The 27,867-nt window shown below is 42.2% G+C and overlaps 1 protein-coding gene across 1 annotated transcript in view; it reads right to left on the reverse strand.

Moving 5' to 3' along the window:
- Positions 1–9,691: 9,691 nt before the first annotated feature.
- The window catches only part of DIRAS1 (DIRAS family GTPase 1), a 73,066-nt gene continuing 54,890 nt past the window's right edge, over positions 9,692–27,867 (reverse strand). Inside the window, exon 2 of the mRNA XM_069740146.1 lies at positions 9,692–12,778. Within this exon, the coding sequence (XP_069596247.1) occupies positions 12,163–12,759 (597 nt within the window). The 5' untranslated portion in view covers positions 12,760–12,778 and the 3' untranslated portion in view covers positions 9,692–12,162. The remainder of the gene's footprint in view (positions 12,779–27,867) is intronic.

Genomic DNA, 27,867 nt, shown 5'->3' on the forward strand with positions numbered 1-27,867 from the left:
TAGGATTGCTACTTCCAATAGGTGGCACTAGAGTTCTAGTCCTCTTCCTCTCTGAAGAGACAATTTGCATATACTATGTGTAGACATTTATTTTATCTATTCTATTCTAACCTGTCAGTGTGATTTTACTGCACACCGCTCTGGATTGCCGGCTTTTCTACAGTATTTCTCGCAAGTCACACTGATGGTCCGTGTTGGTGTACAAGTTTTTCTCGCACCCATAGACTTTCATTGGCGATTCTCGGCCAATATATGGTGCAAATCGCAGCATGCTGCGATTTCTCTCGCACGTATAATACGGTCGAGAAAACAATGGATGATAGGAGCTGCCCTATAGATTAACATTGGTCCGAGTGCTATGCGATTTTGTATTGCGTAGCACTCGTCCGTATTACACTCTAGTGTAACTTGCTTGTGGCTCAGCACTAGCACATAAGCTTACAACAAAGAAAGGAACATTTTTAACGTAGTGTTGAACCCATACAGCCATATCGTCCTGACAGACAGCTTATATCCAGGTGCACTGGATGTGAAATAGAATAGAAAGCAGTGGTTGGCATATGTGATTAGGAAGTAAAAAATAATTTTGCTAAGCATCTGTTTTTCTCATTAGATTTATTTAATTACGAGATTGATTACACGCAGTTCTTTTGGGATGCAGGATTAGGACATTTGAGGAAGACTATGCCTAGAACTTGCTTTGCTCGTTATCAAAGTGCTTATTGTAACACTCCTGGTGCTTTGAGCATGCTGGTTTTAGTATACACATTATAAACATACAACTGAAAATGACGTATAGTGCCTAATACAATGACAACTGATATCACATATAATATTAGGAAAAAATGTTTTATTAGGATTTTCATAAATGTATTTGGATAGCATGGAATCTTAGCTCGTCGCTTGTCATATCCTTCCTCACTAGGAAGCGGATAAATATCAATTCTGGTCTGAATAAGTAAACTGATCACCAACAGATGGATAGATCCTTAGCAAGGGTGTTGTTGACAGACGATAACATTATAAAATGGGTACAGCAAGATCTTTATTCTTAAAGCTACATCAAATGTTTTAGCATTGTGACAAGTTAATACAAGTACAAGTGAATCATAATCAGCACAGGCAATATGGAACCAATGAGTGCGTTTCGGAATTGTGCACCAGCCGTCATGCCGTCCATTGACTCCAAAGCCTAACGACGTAGCAAGGAAAAACCTAACTTTGCACCTTGTGTTCTTCAAGAAGTAGAAAGGTAATAGAAAAATATTTCCGATGAAGGTGTTCATTCGCTTCCGAATTACGCTTAAACACCCCGATTTTTTTTGTAGAACTATACTTTTAACTAAGAACATTACATAAACAATTGAGTGGAAGAACATTAGCAGTTTCAATATTTGCACATGAATGCTTTAGTATAGGAAGCTAATGTAGACAATTTCCTGAAAAAGAGTACGTCACAGCCAATCCAGCAAAAAATTAAAAGGCCACATTCCGATACTGTTATGTGTATATCCCAGGGACATGGCAAAAATGATCTTTAGCCATATTGTACACATGCATCTGTGCATCTGCTATGTTGCTCCAGAATAAATACCCACTTAATCTGAATGGTGTTTTTCAAATCCCCTGACAGCAAATGGGAAAAGGATTGGGCATGTAGGACTTCCAACACGCCCAATCCTTTATTTTCTTTTACAAAAGATAAGCTGCCTATTTTGCCTCTCCCTTTTAAGGTATAACTACAGGGAGGTGAAAAATTCTGTACTACGGAGAGGTGGAATGTATGATCATGTAATGTGGGCGTATGTACGGAGTCACTGCAGCTATGTAATATAGTTATTAGGGTATGTGCACACGTTGCAGATTCTTTGCAGATCCGCAGCGTTTTTTGCAATGCAGAAACGCTGCATATCCGCAATTGATTTACAGTACAATGTAAATCAATGAGAAAAAAAAATGCTGTGCACACTTTGCGGAAAATCAGCTGCGTAAACGCTGCAGTTTAAAAGAAGTAGCATGCCACTTCTTTTTTTGTGAATCTGCAGCGTTTTTGTACCCATTCCATTATAGAAAACCGCAGGGGTAAAAAACGCAGCAAATCCTCAAGAAAACCGCAGCAAAAACACACAAAAAAACGCTGCAGAACCGCACAAAAAACGCTCCAAATCCGCAGTTGGGTTTTCTGCCATGAGAGGCAGAATCCGCACCAGAAATTCCTAAGCCTAATCTGCAACATGTGCACATAGCCTTACAGTGCCTTGCGAAAGTATTCGGCTCCCTTGAACTTTTCAACCTTTTCCCACATATCATGCTTCAAACATAAAGATACCAAATGTAAATTTTTTGTGGAGAATCATCAAGTGGAACACAATTGTGAAGTTGAACAAAATTTATTGGTTATTTTACATTTTTTGGGAAATTGAAAAACTGAAAAGTGGGGTGTGCAATTTTATTCGGCCCCTTTACTTTCAGTGCAGTAAACTCACTCCAGAAGTTCATTGTGGATCTCTGAATGATCCAATGTTGTCCTAAATGCCTAATGATGATAAATACAATCCACCTGTGTGTAATCAGGGCTCCGTATAAATGCACCTGCTCTGTGATAGTCTCAGGGTTCTGTTTGAAGCACAGAGAGCATCATGAAGACCAAGGAACACAACAGGCAGGTCCGGGATACTGTTGTGGAGAAGTTTAAAGCTGGATTTGGATACAAAATGATTTCCAAAACTTTAAACATCTGAAGGAGCACTGTGCAAGCGATCATATTGAAATGGAAGGAGTATCATACCACTGCAAATCTACCAAGACACGGCCATCCCTCTAAACTTTCATCTCAAACAAGGAGAAGACTGATCAGAGATGCAGCCAAGAGGCCCATGATCACTCTGGATGAAATGCAGAGATCTACAGCTGAGGTGGGACAGTCTATCCATAGGACAACAATCAGTCGTACACTGCACAAATCTGGCCTTTATGGAAGAGTGGCAAGAAGAAAGCCATTTCTCAAAGATATCCATAGAGTGTCTTATTAAGTTTGCAACAAACCACCTGGGAGACACATCAAACGTGGAAGAAGGTGCTCTTTTCAGATGAAGCCAAAATTAAACTTTTTGGCAACAATGCCAAACGATATGTTTAGCGTAAAGGCAACACAGCTCATCAACCTGAACACACCATCCCCACTGTCAAACATGGTGGTGGCAGCATCATGGTTTGGGCCTGCTTTTCTTCAGCAGGGACAGGAAAGATGGTTAAAATTGAAGGGAAGATGGATGGAGCCAAATACAGGACCATTCTTGAAGAAAACCTGTTGGAGTCTGCAAAAGACCTGAGACTGGGACGGAGATTTGTCTTCCAACAAGACAATGATCCCAAACATAAAGCAAAATCTACAATGGAATGGTTCACAAATAAACGTATCCAGGTGTTAGAATGGCCAAGTTAAAGTCCAGACCTCAATCCAATCGAGAATCTGTGGAAAGAGCTGAAAACTGCTGTTAACAAACAATCTCCATCAAACCTCACTGAGCTCGAGCTGTTTGCCAAGGAAGAATGGGCAAGAATTTCAGTCTCTCGATGTACAAAACTGATAGAGACATAACCCAAGTGACTTGCAGTCGTAATCGCAGCAAAACGGAGTGCAACAAAGTATTAAGTTAAAGGGGCCGAATAATATTGCACGCCCCACTTTTCAGTTTTTGAATTTCCACAAAATTTAAAATAACCAATAAATTTCATTCAACTTCACAATTGTGTTCCACTTGTTGTTGGTTCTTCACCAAAAATTTATGTTTGAAGCATGATATGTGGGAAAAGGTTGAAAAGTTCCAGGGAGCCGAATACTTTCACAAGGCACTGTATGTGCGCTCATGAGGTGCCTCAGGAGGAATAGTGAAAAGGTCCTTTTTCTGAAAAATTAATGCTATATGAAATCTTGAGGCATATGGATAGAAATAAGGCTCTATGGATACCCTATTACAGCTCTATTCAACTAAAGGTGCGTACACAGCCATAATAAAGAATTATGCATTGGAAAATAAAAATAAATGGATCTGATTTGTCGTTATATTGACTTGTTCTTCTATATTATGTAAAGTGCGTTTACATGAAGCAGCTATTGGTAAGGCTCAAATAAATTTAAGCAAACATAACTAAGGTAAATTGATTCATGCTAATAATCAATTATTAGCTAAAGTATAGACATGATTGTGCAGGATCTGAAAATTCTCACCTAAAGGAACATTTTTAACAATCCTTGACTGCCTTTAATAAACAATGATATTAAACACTGTTTTACTGACTCCCTGTATTCCTAAAAGGTCATCCTCTACACATTTCCCCGTCCCATGGGCAGTGTACATGGCAGAGGTTGCCCCGATGGTTAGGTAACCTCAGAGAGATGGCCGTGGCTCTCTCCGTGTCAGTCTGCGAGGTAAGGAAACAGCTGAGTTAGTCACATATAAACTCAGTTATTGCTTTTCTACCGAAACTTACTCCTCACCATTCCTTTTCTAATGTGCATAATATAAGAAAACCTTTCCATTTGAGATCACTTATAGCACATTTCCAGTTGGCAAATGCATGGAAAACACTTACTAGGGATCATTAGCTGATCTCTGCATTTACAAAGCTTTTTAGATTGATATATAACTATGGTTCGTAGCAGACTTAAAGAAAAAACAGGTGACACTAAATAAATCAAAAACAGACATGTTGAGTGGAGGTTTAATGGAACTGAGTGCCGCCATTGTTAGTGATTCCAATTAAGCCAAGCTGCTTCCATGTAGTCAGGTGCTGACTAGATGAGTGCCACCTCACTCAATGCTAGTCTACTGCGCAAGGCCAGACACAGTCTAGTTGGAATGTGGCAGGAAATATGTAAATCATATACTTGCAGACACGACTACCGACTCCTAGTGCCGACACATGACAATTCTCACAGTGTGCAAGGTGCTCAATGTGAGGATTCACAAGTCTGCAGTCACATAAAGCGACTTTAGACATGCAGCTTAAGGCTGGACAACCCCTTTCATATAAAATACTGACTAATATGCATGGCAGCCATGAGGTAGCAGCAGATTTAGTATGCTCCATTTGTGCCATGGCTAAAACTGTGCAATTTTAACCCCAAATATTGATGCTATGATATAAATCTACTTTGTGTATTTTGTGGTCACCATCTCAGCTGATTTGCTTTGACGATTCAGGGACAGAGAATATGGTCAATAAAGCTATAAAGGATAAAATCTGCTCTTTTAAAACAGTCAGTGCGCAAATGTTTTTTTTCACCTATAGGAGTCAAGAGAACGGATGTGGATTTAAACAGGGAGACACAGAACTTGGTCAGGGGTTGCCCAGAACACATCAGATGTAAGATCTGAGACAATAAAGATGGCAAACTGGTTTCGACCTGATTAAAAATGGGGTGCTTAACAAAGGTTTTCCTACCCCCTTCACTACCCGCCAAAAAGAAAGCGATAACTAAACTCCAATTACTAACTTAAATTAGTAATGTGGTTCATTTAGGTCTGTTCTCTGATCCTCTAGTAACAGCTACATCCCAGGTCCCACCACTTCACTTCTGATCAGTAGCTAAGCCAGCCCCCTTCTATGATTCAACATCACCACAATGAAAGAAGGGTTCTGCCTTATTATAGAACTGCAAGTGAAATGTCCAAAACCAGAATAACGTGGCTAGTAGAGGATTAGACACTGTTTGCATATAATTTGCAATTATTAACAAAGGAAACTGAATTTGGTCTTGTAAATTTTAATAATGGCTGATGTATTAAAAAAAAAAAACCCAGAAGGAATACAGATTGCCTTCAGATGGCATATGGGCCAATTCAGATTTAAAATCGTCCATTTTTTTCTGCATGAAAATGTAATTATATTTTACTAGATTGTGGCCCGATTCTAACGCATCGGGTATTCTAGAATATGCATGTCCCCGTAGTATATGGACAATGATGATTCCAGAATTCGCGGCAGATTGTGCCCGTCGCTGATTGGTCGAGACAACCTTTATGACATCGTCGTCACCATGGCAACCATTATGACATCTACGTCGATATTGTGCCCGTCGCTGAATCAGAAACGTGGGATTTCTACGTCCTTTATGACATCATCGTCGCTGTGCCCGTCTCTGATTGGTCGAGGCCGCCGGGCCTAACGCATCGGGTATTCTAGAATATGCATGTCCCCGTAGTATATGGACAATGATGATTCCAGAATTCGCGGCAGACTGTGCCCGTCGCTGATTGGTCGAGGCAACCTTTATTACATCTTCGTCGCCATGGCAACCTCTATGACATCATCGTCGCTGTGCCCGATGCTGATTGATCAGAGACGCGGGATTTCTACGTCGATGCTGTGCCGGTCTCTGATTGGTCGAGCCCTGGCGGCCTCGACCAATCAGAGAGCCGGGATTTCCAGGACAGACAGACAGACAGACAGACAGACGGAAAAACCCTTAGACAATTATATATATAGACATGCTCATATGAATTTAGCCATAGAGTTTCCATTAAAACGATAAGTACCATTTTTGTTAATACATTTTCCTAAATATATTGTAATTTCTCAAAATATTGCACTTTATTAGAATCGTGGACTTCAGCAGACAAGACAAAGTATATGATTGACCATCTATATAAATTATAATATATGTTAGCAATAAAACAATTGGATAAAATAATAGTCTAAGATAGATTAACTGAAAACACAAATTGAAAAATAATTTGAGATATACATTTAATTAATGGCATTTTTCAGTGTTAAATAACTTTAATTTGGCACAAAATGAAACAGAAAACAACCTAAACCAGACAAATATTTGTATAAAATAGCATTAGTATGTTCGGTTGTTTTGCTTAAATTTTAAGCTTGTGTTTTAGTATTATACTTTTTCATTTATATAATTTTATACTGTGCAGAACTGCTTAAAAATGATGCTGTTTCGCAGGATCTTTCTGCAAGGTACACGTCATCCATTAGTTATGCTAGGGAACTGCAGTATTTTATGGCTGATGTCTATATAAAACCATTACAATGGGCAATCAAGCTCTGCAAAGGGTCCATTGTAATCAATGACTGTCTACGTCATCCTACGTATAATGGGTTTCCTTACAGTGCCCTGCTGCTCTGGAGGTTGCTCTATGTTATTCACTAAACATATCACAATACAGCACCTAAAGAGAACCGGTCGGCAGTATTTTAGGATGTAATGTAAAGGCATAGCGGTAACGGCGCTCTAATACTGATTACATTGATACCTTTGATGAAGAATTCCGCTTTGATCTCCTTCTGTAATCAGTGGTTAAAGTTTTCTTCTAATTAGGACTTCTCCTCCCTGTCTGTGATTCCCTGAACCCACAGACCGGAGGCAGGTGGGGAGTGCTGGAATCACAGACCGGAGGCAGGTGGGGAGTGCTGGAATCACAGACCGGAGGCAGGTGGGGAGTGCTGGAATCACAGACTGGAGGCAGGTGGGGAGTGCTGGAATCACAGACTGGAGGCAGGCGGGGAGTGCTGGAATCACAGACCGGAGGCAGGCGGGGAGGAGTGCTGGAATCACAGACTGGAGGCAGGTGGGGAAGAGTGCTGGAATCACAGACTGGAGGCAGGTGGGGAGGAGTGCTGGAATCACAGACTGGAGGCAGGTGGGGAGGAGTGCTGGAATCACAGACTGGAGGCAGGCGGGGAGTGCTGGAATCACAGACCGGAGGCAGGCGGGGAGGAGTGCTGGAATCACAGACCGGAGGCAGGCGGGGAGGAGTGCTGGAATCACAGACTGGAGGCAGGTGGGGAAGAGTGCTGGAATCACAGACTGGAGGCAGGTGGGGAGGAGTGCTGGAATCACAGACTGGAGGCAGGTGGGGAGGAGTGCTGGAATCACAGACTGGAGGCAGGCGGGGAGTGCTGGAATCACAGACCGGAGGCAGGCGGGGAGGAGTGCTGGAATCACAGACCGGAGGCAGGCGGGGAGGAGTGCTGGAATCACAGACTGGAGGCAGGCGGGGAGGAGTGCTGGAATCACAGACTGGAGGCAGGTGGGGAGGAGTGCTGGAATCACAGACTGGAGGCAGGTGGGGAGGAGTGCTGGAATCACAGACTGGAGGCAGGCGGGGAGTGCTGGAATCACAGACCGGAGGCAGGCGGGGAGGAGTGCTGGAATCACAGACCGGAGGCAGGCGGGGAGGAGTGCTGGAATCACAGACTGGAGGCAGGCGGGGAGGAGTGCTGGAATCACAGACCGGAGGCAGGCGGGGAGTGCTGGAATCACACACTGGAGGCAGGCGGGGAGTGTTGGAATCACAGACCGGAGCAGACAAGGGGGGCTGGGAATCACAGACCGGAGGCAGGTGGGATGGCTGGGAATCACAGACTGGAGGCAGGTGGGATGGCTGGGAATCACAGACCGGAGCAGACAAGAGGGGGCTGGGAATCACAGATCAGAGGCAGGTGGGATGGCTGGGAATCACAGACTGGAGGCAGGCAGGGGGGCTGGGAATCACAGACCGGAGGCAGGTGGGATAGCTGGGAATCACAGACCGGAGCAGACAAGGGGGGTTGGGAATCACAGACCAGAGACAGGTGGGATGGCTGGGAATCAAAGACTGGAGGCAGGCAGGGGGGCTGGGAATCACAGACCGGAGGCTAGCAGGGGGGCTGGGAATCACAGACCGGAGGCTAGCAGGGGGGCTGGGAATCACAGGCCGGGGGCAGGCGGGGGAGGCTTGGAGAAGATCCAGTGCAAAGTCCAGCCCCGATGCACTGAATGTCAATTAGCAGAAAACTTCTAGTGGTGATTAAAGAAACAAAAAGCGGATTTCTTCGCCAAAGTTATCAATGTAATCAGTATTACAGTGCTATTACAGCTAAGCATTTACTGTGCTCACAGGTTCTCTTTAAATTTGAATGTCTGAAGCCATTAGCACGTTCCTTTTTTTAGTTGATCTTGGGTGCACGTTTGGATTCAAGATACTACATAAATTTTACATGTAAAATTTACAATTATTGGTCATTACTAATTACTATAGGTTTATTCATCTAAAATGATGTATTACTCAGTATTCGTGATTCCCATAAAGGCAGTTGGGTACATTCTAATAATAATCTCACACAAGCTCCTTTGAAACATAATATTTTTCTGTTTTATTTCTTTTATGAATCCTACATGCTCATTTTGCTTCCATGTAGAAACCCATCATTAGTTTCAGTCGATGTATTCAAGGTTAATGGTCTCTCTGCCTGAGGTCTTTCATCTCTGTGCCTATAACTATGGGTACTTGATCTTACAGACCATGCTGACTTGTGTCCTTTGTCTGCAGTTCCATCTCCTTAGATATGTGCTCTTGACTCTCCTCCCTGTAACACTTACCCCTGATTCTGGTGTCTGATGGGAGAAACAGATAATTGCTATATGTAAAAATATCTACTCACATTATTAGTGAACAAGTTGCCCCTAAGGATACATGTCATTGGTCCCTTCTTTATGTACATGCGTCTCCTTAATTTCCATCACTATGCTCAAGTGTTCCCAATCTCAACAAGATGCTTGGTAGATATCTCAGTAGACATCCGTTTCCAGTCTCAATAGACGTACATCTGTAGGTTTGGGTTTCCATGTGTACAGATACGATGTTGTACATATTTCTAGCTGCTTATACATTTATTTAGTTCTTTTTTTGAGTTTATATTCTGTTTTTATAGCTGTATAATTCTAGGAATTTTTCCTCTATAAATATGTATAACCAGTCCCTGGTATAGAACAGAATATATTTTTGGAATATTAATGTTTAGTAGCCTCTTTATGCTTTTGTAGGCTAATATTGAGGAATAAACTTGCTGTTTTCTTACTTGCAGAGTTAAATGGCCCTGTACCCTTCTGTAATGATCGATCCATTTGAAACACAAACAGATCTGTAGAAAAGGTTTAACCTACTTCATTCCTTGTGCTTTTAAAATTAGATTTGTGCTCTTTTAGTATTTTGATACTTCAATTCTAATACTGGCAAATGATCAGTGCAGTTGACTTTTACTAACGGACTCATTACTGGCTTCACAGTGTTTCTCCTAACAGTTCTAAACACCTTCTTTAGGTTACAGTCACACATGATTGTGTAATATGGGGCACTGATTATTTTCTAATCATGTAACCTTAGCCTCCAAAGTTCCCTCTTGGCATACTAGGTTCTGTGAAAAAGACGAAAGTACCATCAGCTCACTGGATTGAGAAATGCCTGGAAGGAGGGCTCGGTGCGCGGAGACCTCAGGTTGGTTTCCTGAGCAATGAAGCCATGACGGAGGAAAAAGGAGAATCCCGCAACCCCCAACAAAAAAATATTTAAAACATCAAATTTTGGATAATTAAAAAAAATGAAAGAATTAAAAGTACATATTAGCACTACCATCAATATGTTTCAAGCTCTACAAGCTCTTAATCTTTATTAAGAGCTTGTACAGCTGAAAACGTGTTGACATTCGCGCTAATATGAATTTTAATTCTTTCATAATTTTTAAAGATCTAAAATATGTTATTTTAAATATTTTTTCTTGCATTGCTGGACTTTCCTTTTTATTTTAGTTTCTGTGCTCTTCTGTTTATTGGATAATCACTGTACATTGTGCTTGATAACACATCTATGTGGGCTCAAAATGTATGTTTGTGGGGCAAATCCTATAGGATTCACCTACCTCTTGTGCCTTTAACACTTTGCTCTGTACTAGGCTAATATTACACACAGACTATGAACATTATACATACATTGCTATACTTCTACATTATGGAAAGGTTACAAGGGATGTGTAGTATATATACGTATGATGATTGCTAACATACTACTTGACGACCCCTTTCCATTGCATACATTCCTTCAGAATAATAACTTTATCTAGGAATATCTCGTGTTAATTTTTAAATATTTTGATATGTTTAGTATATATTAAGGGATATGGTTTATACATGGTTTACCAATAATACGGACCATTTTCTCTAATAAAGTAATCACAATATCTTGCAATACTGAGTATGAAGTACCGAGTATTCTATGCTACTGTCCCATATTTGAGGTTAATGCCACACATATAATAGATGGCTGGTCTGACAATAGAGAGGTAACCAACTCATTTTGACTATTTCTTTTCCTCTTACTGTGCATACAGTCAACAAGATGCAAAATAATATTATGTATAAAAAAATACTTTACAATGAAGTTGCACACAAAATACATAACAGTAGTGTCTCAATGGCATTTTCCTTTCTTACAGACAATAGTAAGCCAAATGTTATATCTTTTTTTTTTCTTTTGGAATGAGTTGCTTTATTAAGAACCAGTAAAAAGTGCCAAATTGTCATCTCGTCCATTTTTCTTTCTAGATAAGTATTTTCCAACATTCGTACATATGCATGTGCAGAGGTGTGTGATTCAATTTGTGGTCCTGTCCATAATTCCAAAATTGTATGAATACCAATAAGCAACTTAACCCACAAATATATAATTTCTTATTCTGTAAAGCCATGGTTTCTGTTCTTTATTTTCAAATGAACTGTATAATCTTCTAAATGGACAATCAATAGAAGCATGCAGATTGCTTTTCTATGCCAAGTCTCTTAAGTTGGATTTTTCTTGTGTTTAGGCCTCCTCTGTTATCTCAGTACTACATTTGTAAGGTCAAAGGTAACTTTGTATTCTCTGATGCCTCTGTTTGTGCTTCTCAATACATCGCATTCTAATGTTCTTTATGGACCAGGACACATTCCTGATACTTTATTTAAGCACCACCCTTTTAGAATTAAGTTAATCTGTAATCATAAGGCTAACAGCCGTGAACTTGTGTAGTTTTGTGTTGTATATGCATGTTGAAGCAGAGCAGACATTTCATAGCTCCAGTGTTCTTTCTTTAAAAAAAAATATAATAGAAAAGGGGTATTGTTCTGTCAGATTTTACATTTTTCAAAAATAAAACTAATGACATTTGATAGTGAAGCAAAACTTGTCATTGCTGCAAAATGAATGTGCAAGGCAATTTCTGCATGCCTGAGCAGTCACAGTGTTAAAATGCAGCAAGGGATATTCCTCTCTTCCAAGCAACAGAATTGAAAACTGGTATGACTGTGTATATACATGAATGAAACAGATGCAACAGCATTTCCATTGCTTACATCAGACTGCACTTCCCCTTAATTTTTTCTGCCCTCTTCTGCTTGCTGGACCTTTTGCCATCAATATTTAGACTCATGTTTCTCCTTTTCTCCAAGTTCAGAAGCTCTTGGAAAAGTTCTTTCACATTGTAATTCATCTTGGCTGAGGTCTCCATGAAGGCACATTTCCACTCTTTTGCCAAAGCTTCCACTTCTTTTGTATCCACTTCACGTTGCGTCTCATCACACTTGTTTCCCACCAGCATGACTGGAATACTCTCTATACTTCCTTTAATCTGCAGGATCTGTTGATAGATAGGTTTCAGCTCCTCAATAGACTGTTTGCTGGTCACTGAAAAGACAAGAATGAAGGCATGACCCTTAGAAATAGAGAGTCGCTGCATGGCTGGAAACTGGTGACTTCCAGTTGTATCTGTGATTTGCAGGGTGCAAACACTTTTGTCACAGCTGATGACCTGTCTATACGTGTCCTCGATGGTGGGGATATAAGTGTCTCGAAATGTTCCTTTTACAAAACGTAGAACCAATGAGCTCTTCCCAACACCTCCTGCTCCAAAGACAACTACTCGATAATCATTACTTTGTTCTGGCATCTTTACGGCTTTTTGAGTCCTAAAATAAAAGGCAATAAAACACAATCATATTTATTGAAAAAGAATGTGTTTTAGACTTGAAAGAATACAGAAACAATCACATAATAAATTCAGATAGCTTTTACAAACTACTATTAGCTAAGATTGTCACAGTCTTATATGAAACAAAAATGAAACAAAAGTGTTTTATCTGAAGGACTTTCAGAAAAAAACTTGAGGGGTTGAAGTACCACCTAACACCCTCCTTGCGAGTTTGGATGTACAGTGGGTGCAGAAAATATTCAGACCCCTTTAAATTTTTCACTCTTTGTTTAATTGCAGACATTTGGTAAATTAAAAAAAGTTCATTCTTTTCACATTATTGTACACTGCACCCCTTCTTGACTGAAAAAAAAGAAATGTAGAAATTTTTGCAAAATTATTAAAAAAGAAAAACTGAAATATCACATGGTCATAAGTATTCACACCATTTGCTCGGTATTGAATATTGAAGCACCCTTTTGAGCTAGTACAGCCATGAGTCTTCTTGGAAATGATGAAACAAGTTTTTCACACCTGGATTTGGGGATCCTCTGCCATTCTTCCTTGCAGATCCTCTCCATTTCCGTCAGGTTGGATGGTGAACGTTGGTGGACAGCCATTTTCAGGTCTCTCCAGAGATGCTCAATTGGGTTTAGGTCAGGGCTCTGCCTGGGCCAGTCAAGAATGGTCACAGAGTTGTTCTGAAGCCACTCCTTTGTTATTTTAGCTGTATGCTTAGGGTCATTGTCTTGTTGGAAGGTGAACCTTTGGCCAAGTCTAGGTTCCAAAGCACTCTGGAAGATGTTTTCATTGAGGATATCTCTGTACTTGGCTGCATTCATGTTTCCTTCAATGACACCAGTCGTCCTGTCCATGCAGCTGAAAAACACCCCCATAGCATGATGCTTCCACCACCATGTTTCACTGTTGGGATTGTATTGGGCAGGTGATGAGCAGTGCCTGGTTTTCTCCTCACATACCGCTTAGAATTATCACCAAAGAGGTCTATCTTTATCTCATCAGACAAGACAATCTTATTTCTTTGAGTCCTTCATGTGTTTTTAGCAAACTCTATGTGGGCTTTCTTATGTCTTGCACTGAGGAGAGGCTTCTGTCACTCTGCCATAAAGGCCCGACTGTTGGAGGGCTGCAGTGATAGTTGACTTCGTGGAACTTTCTCCCATCTCCCTACTGCATCTCTGGAGCTCAGCCACAATGATCTTAGGGTTCTTCTTTATCTCTCTCACCAAGGCTCATCTCCTACGATTGCTCAGTTTGGCTGGACGGCCAGGTCTAGGAAGACTTCTGGTGGTCCCAAACTTCTTCCATTTAAGGATTATGGAGGCCACTGTGCTCTTAGGAACCTTGAGTACTGCAGAAATTCTTTTGTAACCATGGCCAGATCTGTGCCTTGCCACAATTCTGTCTCTGAGCTCCTTGGCCAGTTCCTTTGACCTCAGGATTCTCATTTGGTCTGACATGCACTGTGAGCTGTGAGGTCTTATATAGACAGGTGTGTGCTTTTCTAAATAAAGTCCTATCAGTTTAATTAAACACAGCTGGACTCCAACGAAGAAGTAGAACGATCTCAAGGAGGATCACAAGGAAATGGACAGCATGTGACAACCCTGCTGTGGAACCATGGGGTCATATAGACCCCAGCGCTGAATAAATTGAAATATTTCTAAAACTGGTCAATCTCACACATAGACCTTCTATGTATTTTCAAGTAACATATTTCTGCTTATGTTGATGATATTTTTAATTTGTTTTTCAATTTTGTTTCTAAGTTATTTTCAATTTTCTGTGTTTGGGACTATCCTGACCACATAGTACCTTTATTGTCTGACTTTAAAAAAAAAAATATATTTTCTGTTTATTAACAGGTTTTGTAATATAATCGTAAATAAACAATGGCTAGTCACTTTCAAGTGACACCAGCAGTGTTACAGGACAGCGTAAATGGTGCTATGTTTGTCCTCGATCGAAGGACAAAAAGACATGATTTGTTTGCAATGACTACAAGAAGTTCATTTGTGAAGAACAAGGCACTATGACGTCCAGTGAATGTAAGGGCTAAATTTATTGCCAGATCATTCGCTGTCATTATGTTTTTACTAAAATCCACACAGTTGCAGTTATTGTGCTTTTTTTTTAATTTAATTTGAATACTTTTAGTTATTAGTAAAGCATTTTGGTATAAATTTAATTTTGTGTTTGATGACAAAATAAATCACTTCAAAGTTACGTTTGATTTCATAACTGTGTTCTGAAATGATGACAGAATAAAACTTGATTATTCTGAACAGCCTGTTCATTTTAATGAAATATGATGATTTTGAGCCTGGGGTCATATAGGCCCCATGGTACCAAAGCAGTGATTTTTTTCATGGTTCCACAGCAGGGTTTTAAATATGAGTGTCTGAGCAAAGGGCCTGAATACTTATGACCATGTGATATTTCAGTTTTTCTTTTTTAATACATTTGCTAAAATGTCTTCATTTCTGTTTTTTTTCAGTCAAGATGGGGTGCAGAGTGTACATTAATGAGAAAAAAAATGAACTTTTTTGAATTTACCAAATGGCTGCAATAAAACAAAGAGTGAAAAATTTAAGGGGGTCTGAATACTTTCCATATCCACTGTAGAAGCTCTTTACAGCTCCATCAAACACAATCTAGGATGTGAAGCAGTGAAGTTTTACCTAAATATGAGAGGTATCCAATATAAAGAGCATAACCAGTTTATCAACCCGCTTGAATTCATTTTGACCAAGAATGTGTTCACATTTGGAGGTCAGTTTTACCACCAGCAACTCAGGACTGCCATGGGCGGCCTGTGTGCATGCAGTTTCGCAAACCTCTACTTGGGATGGTTGGATGACAGAATGTTTTTTTCGGATAGCATGGAGCAATATACCTCATTCATCGTATTTTGGGCAAAGTATATTGATGATATTTTATTCTGCAGACAGATATTGAAATTAGATTCAAGGAGTTTTTCAACCATCTCAATCAGAATGAGATAGGGCTGTTCTTCACCAGTGAGATCCAGAGAGAACGTCTCAATTTTTTTGACATCACAATTGTCAATACGTATTATGAACAACTGGAGACAACCCTATACCGAAAACTCACTTCCACAAATGGCTTTCTGTCCTGTAACAACTATCATCCTGCCCCATTATGTAGAGGTATACCAAAAAGCCAATACATCAGACTGAGACGTAACTGTTCCTGCATAGGTGAATACATAAATAAGTCAAAAGACTTCATTTTCTAGATAAAGGTTACCCTATAAAAGTACTCAATGAAGCATATAGGTACGCGTTAACACAGAGTCGAGAATCTTTATTGTCTCTTTGGGAAACAATAAAGCCAAATGATAACATCCATTTGTTTGGCACTTTTGTTAAGCAGAGTTATGAAGTTAGGAGTATCATACAAGGTTTGTGGCCTATCTTGAAAGCAGATGGTGATCTCACAGATGTCCTGCCAGATAAACCTATGATCACATACAGATGGGGCAGGAACCTTCGAGATCACCTAGTTCATAGCCACTTTGTCGAGGAAAATAGAGAAGTGACGTGGTTGGACAAGATAAATAGGATTACCTCTGGCACTTATAGATGCCTGCAATTACGTACTCAAAAGTAAAACCTTTTTAAGTGCAACAACAAAAAGATATATCAAAATCAAGAACTGGCTATTTGTAAGACTAAAGGTGTTGTCTACTGGCAACTTGTCCATGCCCACTCAATTATGTGCAAAAAAACAAAAGAGAGCTAAGGAGGAGAATCTTGGACCATATTGGCTACATTAAAAGAAAAGAGGATACTTCGCTTGCCAGTCATATGTTAGAGATCCACCCTGATGCTCCTCTAGCCATCCAATTTCAGGGGAGGTAACTGGGTCAGTTAATCCTACAGGAGAGTAGATGGATCCCTAAATTGTGAACTGTTTGTCCCGAGGGGATTAATGAATCTATATCATTTGCATTTTTTGTACGTCCTTAAAGATTTCCTCTATTAAAAGATTAACTGGGATCAGTTGTTCCTATTGAAGAGGAATGGCTGGATTTATAAACCACAAATGTTTTGTTCTGAAGAGATTAATAAATATATATCTTATTTGTATTTGAACATTGCTCCTGTATACTGTGGCTCCACATTACAGAGTAGAATTCTGCCCCAAACCCTACATACTGGCAATTTTGCCCTTGGTATTGAACTGTTATGCATATGCAACATTACACCAAAATTATGCCTGTTTAGTGGAGATTGAAAATGAAATATTTAAGGATGCTTAATTGAAAGAAAGGCACATACAGAACATGTACTTTGCTGTATTTGATCTTATATTGAAAACAGAAAGAAGTAATATTTATAATCCTTTGTTTTACAAACAGTGCATCTTCATAAGATAAACAGGACATTCGTTCCGTCGGGATAAGTGATATAAAAGTATCTTGTGAAGCAAGTGGTGTATGTATTTATTCACCTCAGTATCCGCGGCACGGGATACAGTTGTTTCCATGTTGATTGGCTGACCGCATATGAGCCTCCAGGAATCCCCATGCGATGATTGGACCGAGTGGCAGAGCAAATGACTTCCACCTACCAAGCCCTCAGGAATTCCAGTGTAATGATTGGATGTGGGCTTTGAGCTTAAGAAATGTAATTCACACGCAAGGTTGGTTACTGAATTTCGTGGGAGTGCCGGTCGGCTTGTCATATGGTGTCTGACAGGCTGATGCACTCTTACCTCTGTTTGATTCCACGCTTCTGACGGGTTATCGTTCCTGGATGGTACCGCCATGATTGGTTAAATAGGGAACACTGACTTTGGAGGGTGGGACTACATTTGTCTTGAATACGCACCAGTTTAGCTGCTCCATGCTGCTTGCAACCATGCCGATATTCTATAATTTTTTAACTTTATCTATGACTGCTAGCCCCTGATGATTTAAGCAGTAATGAGAAATAATGAAAAGCGTTGGGCTTAATAACCACCTGTAATTTTGTTTGCTCTTAAGCCATAGTGACTACTTGATATGGATTATTATTTCCACCGCACTCACCCATTGTGGGAATCTGTATTTTTGAATTGATAGCTCAAATAGCACTTTCCGTAGACCTCATGAATAATGAGCAGCAATGCTCGCACCATATGGCGGTAATATTAGTGTTGTCCTTGTATGGAGATTTATTTTCAATAACAGTGCGGTCATCGCCTGAGGGTCCCCTATACCACGGTAGTTACAATCATGGTTAGCTGGTTAGGGGTAATAGAAAAGGCCCCTGTGCAAGAATATATGGGCCCTTTGCAGCCCAAGAGCTCTTAGAAAAGCAACAATTCTGCAATGGTATGTAAACTTTTGAGCACAACTGTAGCTCCCTATATACAGTATCAGACCCCACATAGCCCCCTATATGCAGTGTGAACTTTCACATAGCCTCCCTATATACAGCATGAGCCCTTGACATAGCCCCATACATAATGTGAGCTCCTCCCACATGTCCCCCTATAAAAAGCATGAGCCCCATATATCCTCTCTTTATACAGTATGAGCCTCATATACCCTCTCTTTATACAGTATGAGCCTTCACATAGCCCCCTATATACAGTATGAGACCCCACATAGACCTTTATATACAGTGTGGCCCCCTATAATAATAATTTATATTTCTATAGCGCCAATATATTCCGCAGAACTGTACATTTTAGAGGGAACATGTAATAACGCATAAATCAACATATACCGAGAGGAGTGAGGGCCCTGCACGCAAGCTTACAATCTATGAGGAAATAGGGGAGATACAAAAGCTGAATGGTAAAACAAAATGCTTGTTTTGTACAGTCCGGCCATCAATAACATACATAGAGGGATTCACATAATGCTGCTTGAACCAGTCACCAACCAGTATCAGTATAAGTATAGACACAGAGGAAATAAGAAAAAAATCCAGCTCACCGTAATGGACATCCTTAGGTGATCGGAGCACAGGAAATGATGTGTCAGGGCGCGGAGCAATCACACAGGAGAAATCCAGCTCAACGAACTTGTGAACAAACTTCTTTCTTTATCCACCAAAAGTGCTCAGCAGAGGGTAAAACATCATCAGCGTTGATAGTTACATGATATGCGACATCAACACGTTTCAGGTGACTACACACCCTTAATCAATCATAGTCACCTGAAATGCATCGATGTTGCATCTCATGTTACTGTCAACACTGATGTTGTTTTACATTCTGCTGAGCAGTTTAGGTGAAGAAAGAAAGAAGTTTGTTTACAAGTTTGTTGAGCTGGATTTCTCCTATCTTTGATAGACAGAGAGGACTAAGGCTAGGTTCAGATTGCGTTAGGACAATCCCTTTAGCGCTAAGCGCTAGCGGATTGCGCTAACGCAATGTCTTTTTCGGGGTCGCATTTAATGTCCCCGCTCTCGCAGATCCCCGATCTGCGAGAGCGGGGAACGGACCTCGGGTGCGCCGCGGACGCTGCAAGTAGCATCTGAGGCGCATCACAAAACACCGGCACATCGCTAGCGCGTGCCGAAAATGGCACGCGCTAGCGATGCGCGTTCCCATTGCTGCCAATGGGCTCGCTAACGGACGCGTTGCACGGCGTTAATTTCGGCGTGCAATGCTGTTCGTTAGCGCGGTCCCATTAACGCAATCTGAACCTAGTGATAGAGGGTGTGTGAACAGATGCTACGAAGGTCCTAATTTAAAAGAAAGTTTTGTATGGGCAAAACAGGGATAGTTAGATAAGTATGGTGAGGCGATAGGCCAATCGAAAGAAAAACGTTTTTTAGGGCACGCTTAACACTGTGGATAATGGGGATTAATCAAATTGTCCTAGGTAGTGAATTCCAATGAATTGGCGCAGTAAGCGTGAAGTCTTGAAGATGGAAGTGGGAGGCTCAGATTATACAGGATGTTAGTGTTAGGTCATTATCATAATGGAGGGAACGGGTAGGGTGGTGGACTGGATGTTCCATGGGGGTTTATGCTGGGGGGAGTTGGACGTCCGATAAGGGTTTATGCTCTCAGTGGTGTCCGATGGAGGGCTATGCTTGGGGGGTGGGGGGGGGGGGCGTCTGATAGGATTGAGAGGGATTTTCATCCGTTCTTCCTTGGATAATTCTTTCAGTTCTGTGACATTCCCAGGTCATCATGCATGGAATGTTATTTTGACGTTTAGCCACAAATATTAATGATGTTCTGATCATTGGACTGAGAGGGCCATGGTAAAACCTTCAACTTGTGCCTTTTGAGGTAGTCTATTGTGGATTTTGATGTGTGTTTAGGATTATTATCCACTAGCTGGTGGCCCGATTCTAACGCATCGGGTATTCTAGAATATGAATGTATGTATGTATATAGCAGCTACATAGTATATAGCACAGGCCACGACATATAGTAGAATACCCGATGCGTTAATACAGGCCATGCAGTATATAACACAGCCCAAACAGTATATAACATTGCCCACGTAGTATATAACACTGCCCATGTAGTATATAGCAGCCACGCAGTATATAACACAGCCCATGTAGTATATAACACAGCCCAAACAGTATATAACACAGCCCACGCAGTATTACAATGCCCACATAGTATAACACTGCCCACGTAGTATATAGCAGCCATGTAGTATATAACGCAGCCCACGTAGTATATAACACTGCCCACGTAGTATATAGCAGCCATGTAGTATATAACGCAGCCCACGTAGTATATATCCAGCCCACATCTATATATATATAATTGTCTAAGGGGTACTTTCGTCTGTCTGTCTTTCTGTCTGCAACTTCTGTAACGGAAATCCCGCGTCGCTGATTGGTCTCGCCAGCTGCCTGTCATGGCTGACGCGACCAATCAGTGATGGGCACAGTCTGATTAGTCCCTCCCTACTCCCATGCAGTCAGTGCCCGGTGCCCGCTCCATACTCCCCTCCAGTCACCGTTCACACAGGGTTAATGCCAGCGGTATCGGACCGCGTTATGCCACGGGTAACGCACTCCATTACCGCTGCTATTAACCCTGTGTGTCCCCAACTTTTTACTATTAATGCTGCCTATGCTATTATGTTACAAATAATAATAATAATAATAATAAAAAAATTATTCTCACCCTCCTAGGTCGCGCTGTCCTCGGCAGTACAAGCGGCAGGTTCTGGTGCCAAGGATGCTATGCGAGAAGGACCTGCCGTGACATCACGGTCATGTGACCGTGACGTCATCACAGGTCCTGCGCTCATACCAACCCTGGTACCAGAAGCTGCCGCATGCACCGCACACAGGCGCCAGGACTTCAATATGTTTATTTTTTATTTTAAGTCTTTTTTAACCACGCATATAGTGCCCACATTGCTATATACTACGTGGGCTATGTTACATACTGCGTGGGCTCTGTTATATACTACATCTCTGTGCTATATACTATGTAGCAATATACAACGTGACTGTGCAATATACAACATGACTGTCCAATATACTACGTAGCTGTGCAATATACTACGTAGCTATGCAATATACTACGTGCCTCTACAATATACGTGGCTATGTTATATACTACGTGGATCTGCTATATACTACGTCGCTGACCAATATACTACATAGCTGAGCAATACACTACGTGACTGTTATATACTACGTGGCTGTGCAATATACTACGTGACTGTGTTATATACTACATGGCTGTGCAATATACTACGTGCTTGTGCAATATACTACGTGCCTGTGCAATATACTACGTGGCTCTACAATATACTACGTGGCTATGTTATATACTACGTGGCTCTGCTATATACTACGTGGCTGACCAATATACTACGTGGCTGACCAATACACTACTTGGCTATGTTACTATGTACGCTGTGTTACATACTACGTAGCTCTGTTATATACTACGTAGCTATGTTATATACTACGTCGGTTGTGTTATATACTACGTCACTGTGCAATGTAATACGTAGCCTGTGCTATATACTACCTACATATTCTAGAATACCCGATACGTTAGAATCGGGCCACCATCTAGCAGTATATAACACTGGCCACGTAGTATATAGCAGCCATGTAGTATATAATGCAGCCCACGTACTGTAGTATATAACACTGCCCACGTAGTATATAGCAGCCATGTAGTATATAGCACAGCCCACGCAGTATATAACACTGCCCACATAGTATATAGCAGCCATGTAGTATATAACGCAGCCCACGCAGTATATAACTCAACCCACATAGTATTTAGCAGTGTGGGCACCATATCCCTGTTAAAAAAAATAATCTCTGGGAACGGAAGCTGGCGGCAGCCGCGCGCGCCTCGGTGGACGACGGAAGGTGAGAATAGCAGGTTTTTTGTTTTTTTTATTATTTTTAACATTAGATCTTTTTACTATTGATGCTGCATAGGCAGCATCAATAGTAAAAAGTTGGTCACACAGGGTTAATAGCAGCGTTAACGGAGTGCGTTACCCGCGGTATAACGCGGTCCGTTAATGCTGCCATTAACCCTGTGTAAGCGCTGAGTGGAGGGGAGTATGGAGCTGGCGCTGGGAACTGACTGGACGGGAGTAGGGAGGGACTAATTCTAAGCCGGACTGTGCCTGTCGCTGATTGGTCGCGGCAGCCAGGACAGGCAGCTGGCGAGACCAATCAGCGACGCGGGATTTCCGTGACAGAAGTTGCAGACAGGCAGAAGGACAGACAGAAAGACAGAAGTACCCCTTAGACAATTATATAGTAGATTTGTAGAAGCCATCCTCTTTTCAACTTCAGCTTTTTTTTACAGATTGTGTTATGCTTGCATCAAGAATTTGTTGAAATTACATTGAATCCATTCTTCCCTCTACTTATGAAATATTCCCCCTGCCATTGGCTGAAACACAGCCCCAAAGCATGATTGATGCACCTCCATGCTTTATGGTTGGCAAGATGTTCTTTTCCTGAAATTCTGTGCCCTTTTTTTCTCCACACATACCTTTGATCCTTGTGGCCAAAGAGTTCTATTTCAACCTAATCGGTCTACAGGACTTGCAAAATGCATCAGGCCTGTTTAGATGTTGTTTTGCATACTTTTGACATTGAATTTTATGGTTTAGATGCTGAAGATGTTTACCTCTGATGACTCTTCCTTGAAAGCCATATTTGTGCAGGGGTCCCTGAACAGTAGAATAATGTACCACAACTCCACAGTCTGCTAAATCTTTCTGAAGGTCTTTTGCAGTCAAGCGGAGATTATGATTTGCCTCTCAAGCAATCCCAGGAGCAGCTTTCACTGAAATTTTGCTTGGTCTTCCAGACCTTATCTTGACCTCCACTGTTCCTGTTACCTGCCATTGTTAATAACATTTTGAACTGAGGAAAGGGCAGAAATACATGCACCTACAAGACTTGGCATGCTTACAATGGTGCTATCAAAGGGAATCTCTCAGTAGGATCATGTGTATATATTGTGCATAATTTATTTTTATACGTGTGTCATGTATGATGTGTAGTATGTATATATTTCGGTCATGTACAGGGAGGAATATATGTATATTGTATGGTGTACCATCCGTAGCGGTGTACCGTCCATTTGTATCAAGCCCCCTGTCATCACAATTTCAGCAGTATCTGCATTCTCGAGACGTGGATACTCTTGAATATAATTGTATATCACGCAGCCCAAGGCTCCGTGATCCACCATTCAGCCTGTGTCTATGAGTCTGAGACTGCAGGCGAGATGATGTCACTACATCGCAGCTGTAGTGTGGAGCCTCAGTACTCACACAGCTCAGACCTGAGGAAACAGGGCAACGTGAGTATTGTTTTGTTTTTTTTAAATGTCAGTAATTGTGGGGGCCATCATACTGGGGTCTGTTGGGGGCCAATTTAACTGAATGGGGGCTTTTGGGGCCAAACTAATTGGTGGGTCCATAATACTGAGTGGAGGGTTGGTGGGGGTCATAATTTTGAGTGGCGGGGACGTGGCTGCCATAATAATGTATGGGGGCTTGTGGGTGCCATTAAACTGAGTGTGGGGTCTGTGGGGGGCTATAATACCGTTTTAGGGGCTATAAGTAACTATGTTGGCCCCAAAGTTAAGGTGCAAACTGTGGGGGTCATTATACTGAGTGGGGCTTTTATACTGAATGATGTGTTCTGGGGTTCGTCATTCTGTGTGGCGCTCCTCATTCTATGCTGGGTGCGGTGGTGGCCCCAATACTGTGTGAAGGGCTGTGGGGTCAATCATACTGAGTAAGGAGTTGTTGGGGGCCATTATATTGCGTGCCGGGCTATAAGGGGAATTATACTAAGTAGAGGAACTGTGTGGGTTATCATACTTCATAGAGGGCTGTGGGGGCTCCCATATTGAGTTCTGGTTCTAGGGTAGGATCTCAAATTATGTGGGGGGAGGCTGTGGGAGCCCACATTCTGTGTGGGGGCACTTATAAAGAGTAGGGGGCTATGGGGGCTCTCATACTGAGTGGAGACATCATACTGACAAGTACTAACTACACTGTATGTGCGGGGTAAAACTTATGTTGTGATTCACTGTAAGGATACCATACTCAGTGTGGCTGGGGGCATGTATGTTCATCACACTCTAAAATGGCCATAAAAGGGGTATTGCTGGTGAGAATATTAAGGGGCTTCAATAAGGATCTATGTATATCTTTTCTTCTTTTTTTTTTTTTTGAAGGGGGCACAATTAGAACATTTGCTATGAAGCCATGTGATTTGTATGCACATCAGGTGAAATAAGTCATGAAAAAAAATCAACCACATCCATCAGGATATCTCAGCTCAATCTCCTTAGTGCCTGGATCCCCTTCCCTGCCGCACCTCAAGCTCACTAGACATTTTTGAGCCTGTTTCAGAAGGAGTTTCCAAGCTCCTCACTTCTGCTCAGCCTACAACCTGCAACAGTGACCCAATTCCTTCACATCTCCTGCAGTCTCTCTCACAAGTGGTCACCACTCACCTGACTAAAATATTTAACCTCTCTCTTTCTTCAGGTATCTTTCCCTCCTCATTTAAACATGTCATCATAACCCCTTTATTTAAAAAGCCATCCCTGGCCCAGAACTGCACTGCTAACTACAGACCTGTCTTTAACCTTTCCTTCATCTGTAAACTCCTGGAACGCTTGGTCCACTCCCGTCTAATCCGCTATCTCTCGGATAACTCTCTTCTCGACACCTTACAATCTGGTTTCCGCTCTTTACACTCCACTGAAACTGCTCACTAAAGTCTCTAATGATCTAATAACAGCTAAATCCAAAGGTCATTGCTCCTTGTCACTATGCTCCGCTCCATAGGCCTCAAGGACACAGCCCTCTCTTGGTTCTCCTCCTACCACTCTGACCGTTCCTTCACTGTATCTTTTGCCGGCTCCTCTTCCTCTCCTCGTCCCCTTACTATCGGGGTTCCGCAGGGCTCAGTCCTAGGCCCCCTCCGTTTCTCTCTATACACGGCCCCTATTGGACAAACAATCAACAGATTTGGGTTCCAGTATCATCTCTATGCTGATCACACCCAATCATACACGTCTTCTCCTGACATCACCCCTACCCTAATTCAAAATACCAAGGATTGTCTGTCTGCTGTCTCTCACATCATGTCCTCCCTCTATCTGAAACTAAATCTCTCCAAAAGGGAACTTCTTGTGTTTCTCCCTTTTACTAACCTCACTCTACCCAACATGAAAATTACCCTGGAGGGTCCAACCATAACTCCCAAGCAGCATGCCCACTGTCTTGGGGTCATATTCGACACCGAACTTTCCTTTACATCCTATATGCGATCGCTCACTCGCTCTTGTCACCTGCATCTTAAAAACATCTCCAGAATCTGACCTTTTCTCACCTTTGAAACTGCTAAGACTCTTACTGTCGCTCTTATTCATTCTCGTCTAGACTACTGCAACTCCCTTCTGATTGGACTCCCTCTTACCAAACTTTCCCCTCTCCAATCCATCTTGAATGCAGCAGCCAGAGTCATATTTCTGTCCAGCTGCTTCACCGATGCCTCCATCTTGTGTCAGTCATTACACTGGCTACCCATTCGCTACAGGGTCCAGTATAAACTCATCTCTCACACCCACAAAGCTCTCCACTGTACTGCACCGCCTTATATCTCCTCTCTCATCTCTGTCTATCGCCCTACACGTGCCCTCCGTTCTACAAATGACCTAAGACTAAAGGTACCTTCACACATAACGATATCGTTAACGATATCGTTGCTTTTTGTGACGTAGCAACGATATCGTTAAGGAAATCGTTCTGTGTGACAGCGACCAACGATAAGGCCCCTGCTGGGAGATCGTTGGTCGCTGAGGAAAGTCCAGAACTTTATTTCGTCGCTGGACTCCCTGCAGACATCGCTGGATCGGCGTGTGTGACACTGATCCAGCGATGTCTTCACTGGTAACCAGGGTAAACATCGGGTTACTAAGCGCAGGGCCGCGCTTAGTAACCCGATGTTTACCCTGGTTACCAGCGTAAAAGTAAAAAAAACAAACACTACATACATAACTACCGCTGTCTGTCCCCGGCGCTCTGCTTCTCTGCACTCCTCCTGTACTGGCTGTGAGCGTCGGTCAGCCGGAAAGCAGAGCGGTGACGTCACCGCTCTGCTTTCCGGCCGCTGTGCTCACAGCCAGTGCAGGAGGAGTGCAGAGAAGCAGAGCGCCGGGGACAGACAGCTGAAGGTAAGTATGTAGTGTTTGTTTTTTTAACGTTTACGCTGGTAACCAGGGTAAACATCGGGTTACTAACCCGATGTTTACCCTGGTTACCCGGGGACCTCGGGATCGTTGGTCGCTGGAGAGCTGTCTGTGTGACAGCTCTCCAGCGACCAAACAGCGACGCTGCAGCGATCGACATCGTTGTCGGTATCGCTGCAGCGTCGCTGAGTGTGAAGGTACCTTAACATCCCCCGTAATCCGAACCTCGCACCTCCGTCTCCAAGACTTCTCTGGTGCTGCGCCAGCTCTCTGGAATGCACTTCCCCAGACGATCAGACTGATACCTAGCCCCGACCTATTCAAGCACGCTTTGAAAACCCATCTCTTCAAACAAGCCTACCACATCAACTACTCAGTAAACTAACTTTGCCCTGTTCCCGCCTTCCAAATATTATTCTGAATCTGCACCCTACTATTCATCTGTCACCACACCCTCCGTGCACATGACAACTGCACCTGATACTTGACTATTGCACTTAAACACACGGGCTGATGCCCGGATCATGCAGCTTTATATGAAAATCCCTATTTATTATAATTGCCAGACCTGAAACAACAAGCACTTTTCACCTATTGTGTCCCCCCATTTCCTTGAAGATTGTAAGCTTCCGAGCAGGGACCTCACCCCTAATGTCACTGTTTAAATTGGTTTAACTTGTACTGAATTTATTGTCTGTACATGTCACCGCTTAATTGTAAAGTGCTGCGGAATATGTTGGCGCTATATAAATAAAAAATTATCTACTATATAATTGACTAAAGGTACCTTCACACAACGATTTTGTTAATGGTATCGTTGCTTTTTGTGACGTAGCAACGATATGGTTAACGAAATCGTTATGCGTGACAACGACCAACGATCAGGCCCCTGCTGGGAGATCGTTGGTCGATGAGAATGATCAGGACCTTTTTTTTTTGGTCGCTGATCACCCGCTGACATCGCTGAATCGGCGTGTGTGACGCCGATCCAGCGATGTCTTCACTGGTAACCAGGGTAAACATCGGGTTACTAAGCGCAGGGCCGCGCTTAGTAACCCGATGTTTACCCTGGTTACCATTGTAAAAGTAAAAAAAAACAAACAGTACATACTTACATTCCGGTGTCTGTCCCGCGGCGTCAGCTTCCCTGCACTGTGTCAGCGCCGGCCCTGCGCTTAGTAACCCGATGTTTACCCTGGTTACCCGGGGACTTCGGCATCGTTGGTCGCTGGAGAGCTGTCTGTGTGTCAGCTCTCCAGCAACCACACGACGACCTAAACAGCGACGCTGCAGCGATCGGCATAGTTGTCTATATCGCTGCAGCGTCGCTAAATGTGACGGTACCTAAAGGGTCACTTCCATCTT

This window comes from Ranitomeya imitator, chromosome 1, assembly GCF_032444005.1.
Source record: "Ranitomeya imitator isolate aRanImi1 chromosome 1, aRanImi1.pri, whole genome shotgun sequence".
Lineage (NCBI taxonomy): Eukaryota > Metazoa > Chordata > Amphibia > Anura > Dendrobatidae > Ranitomeya > Ranitomeya imitator.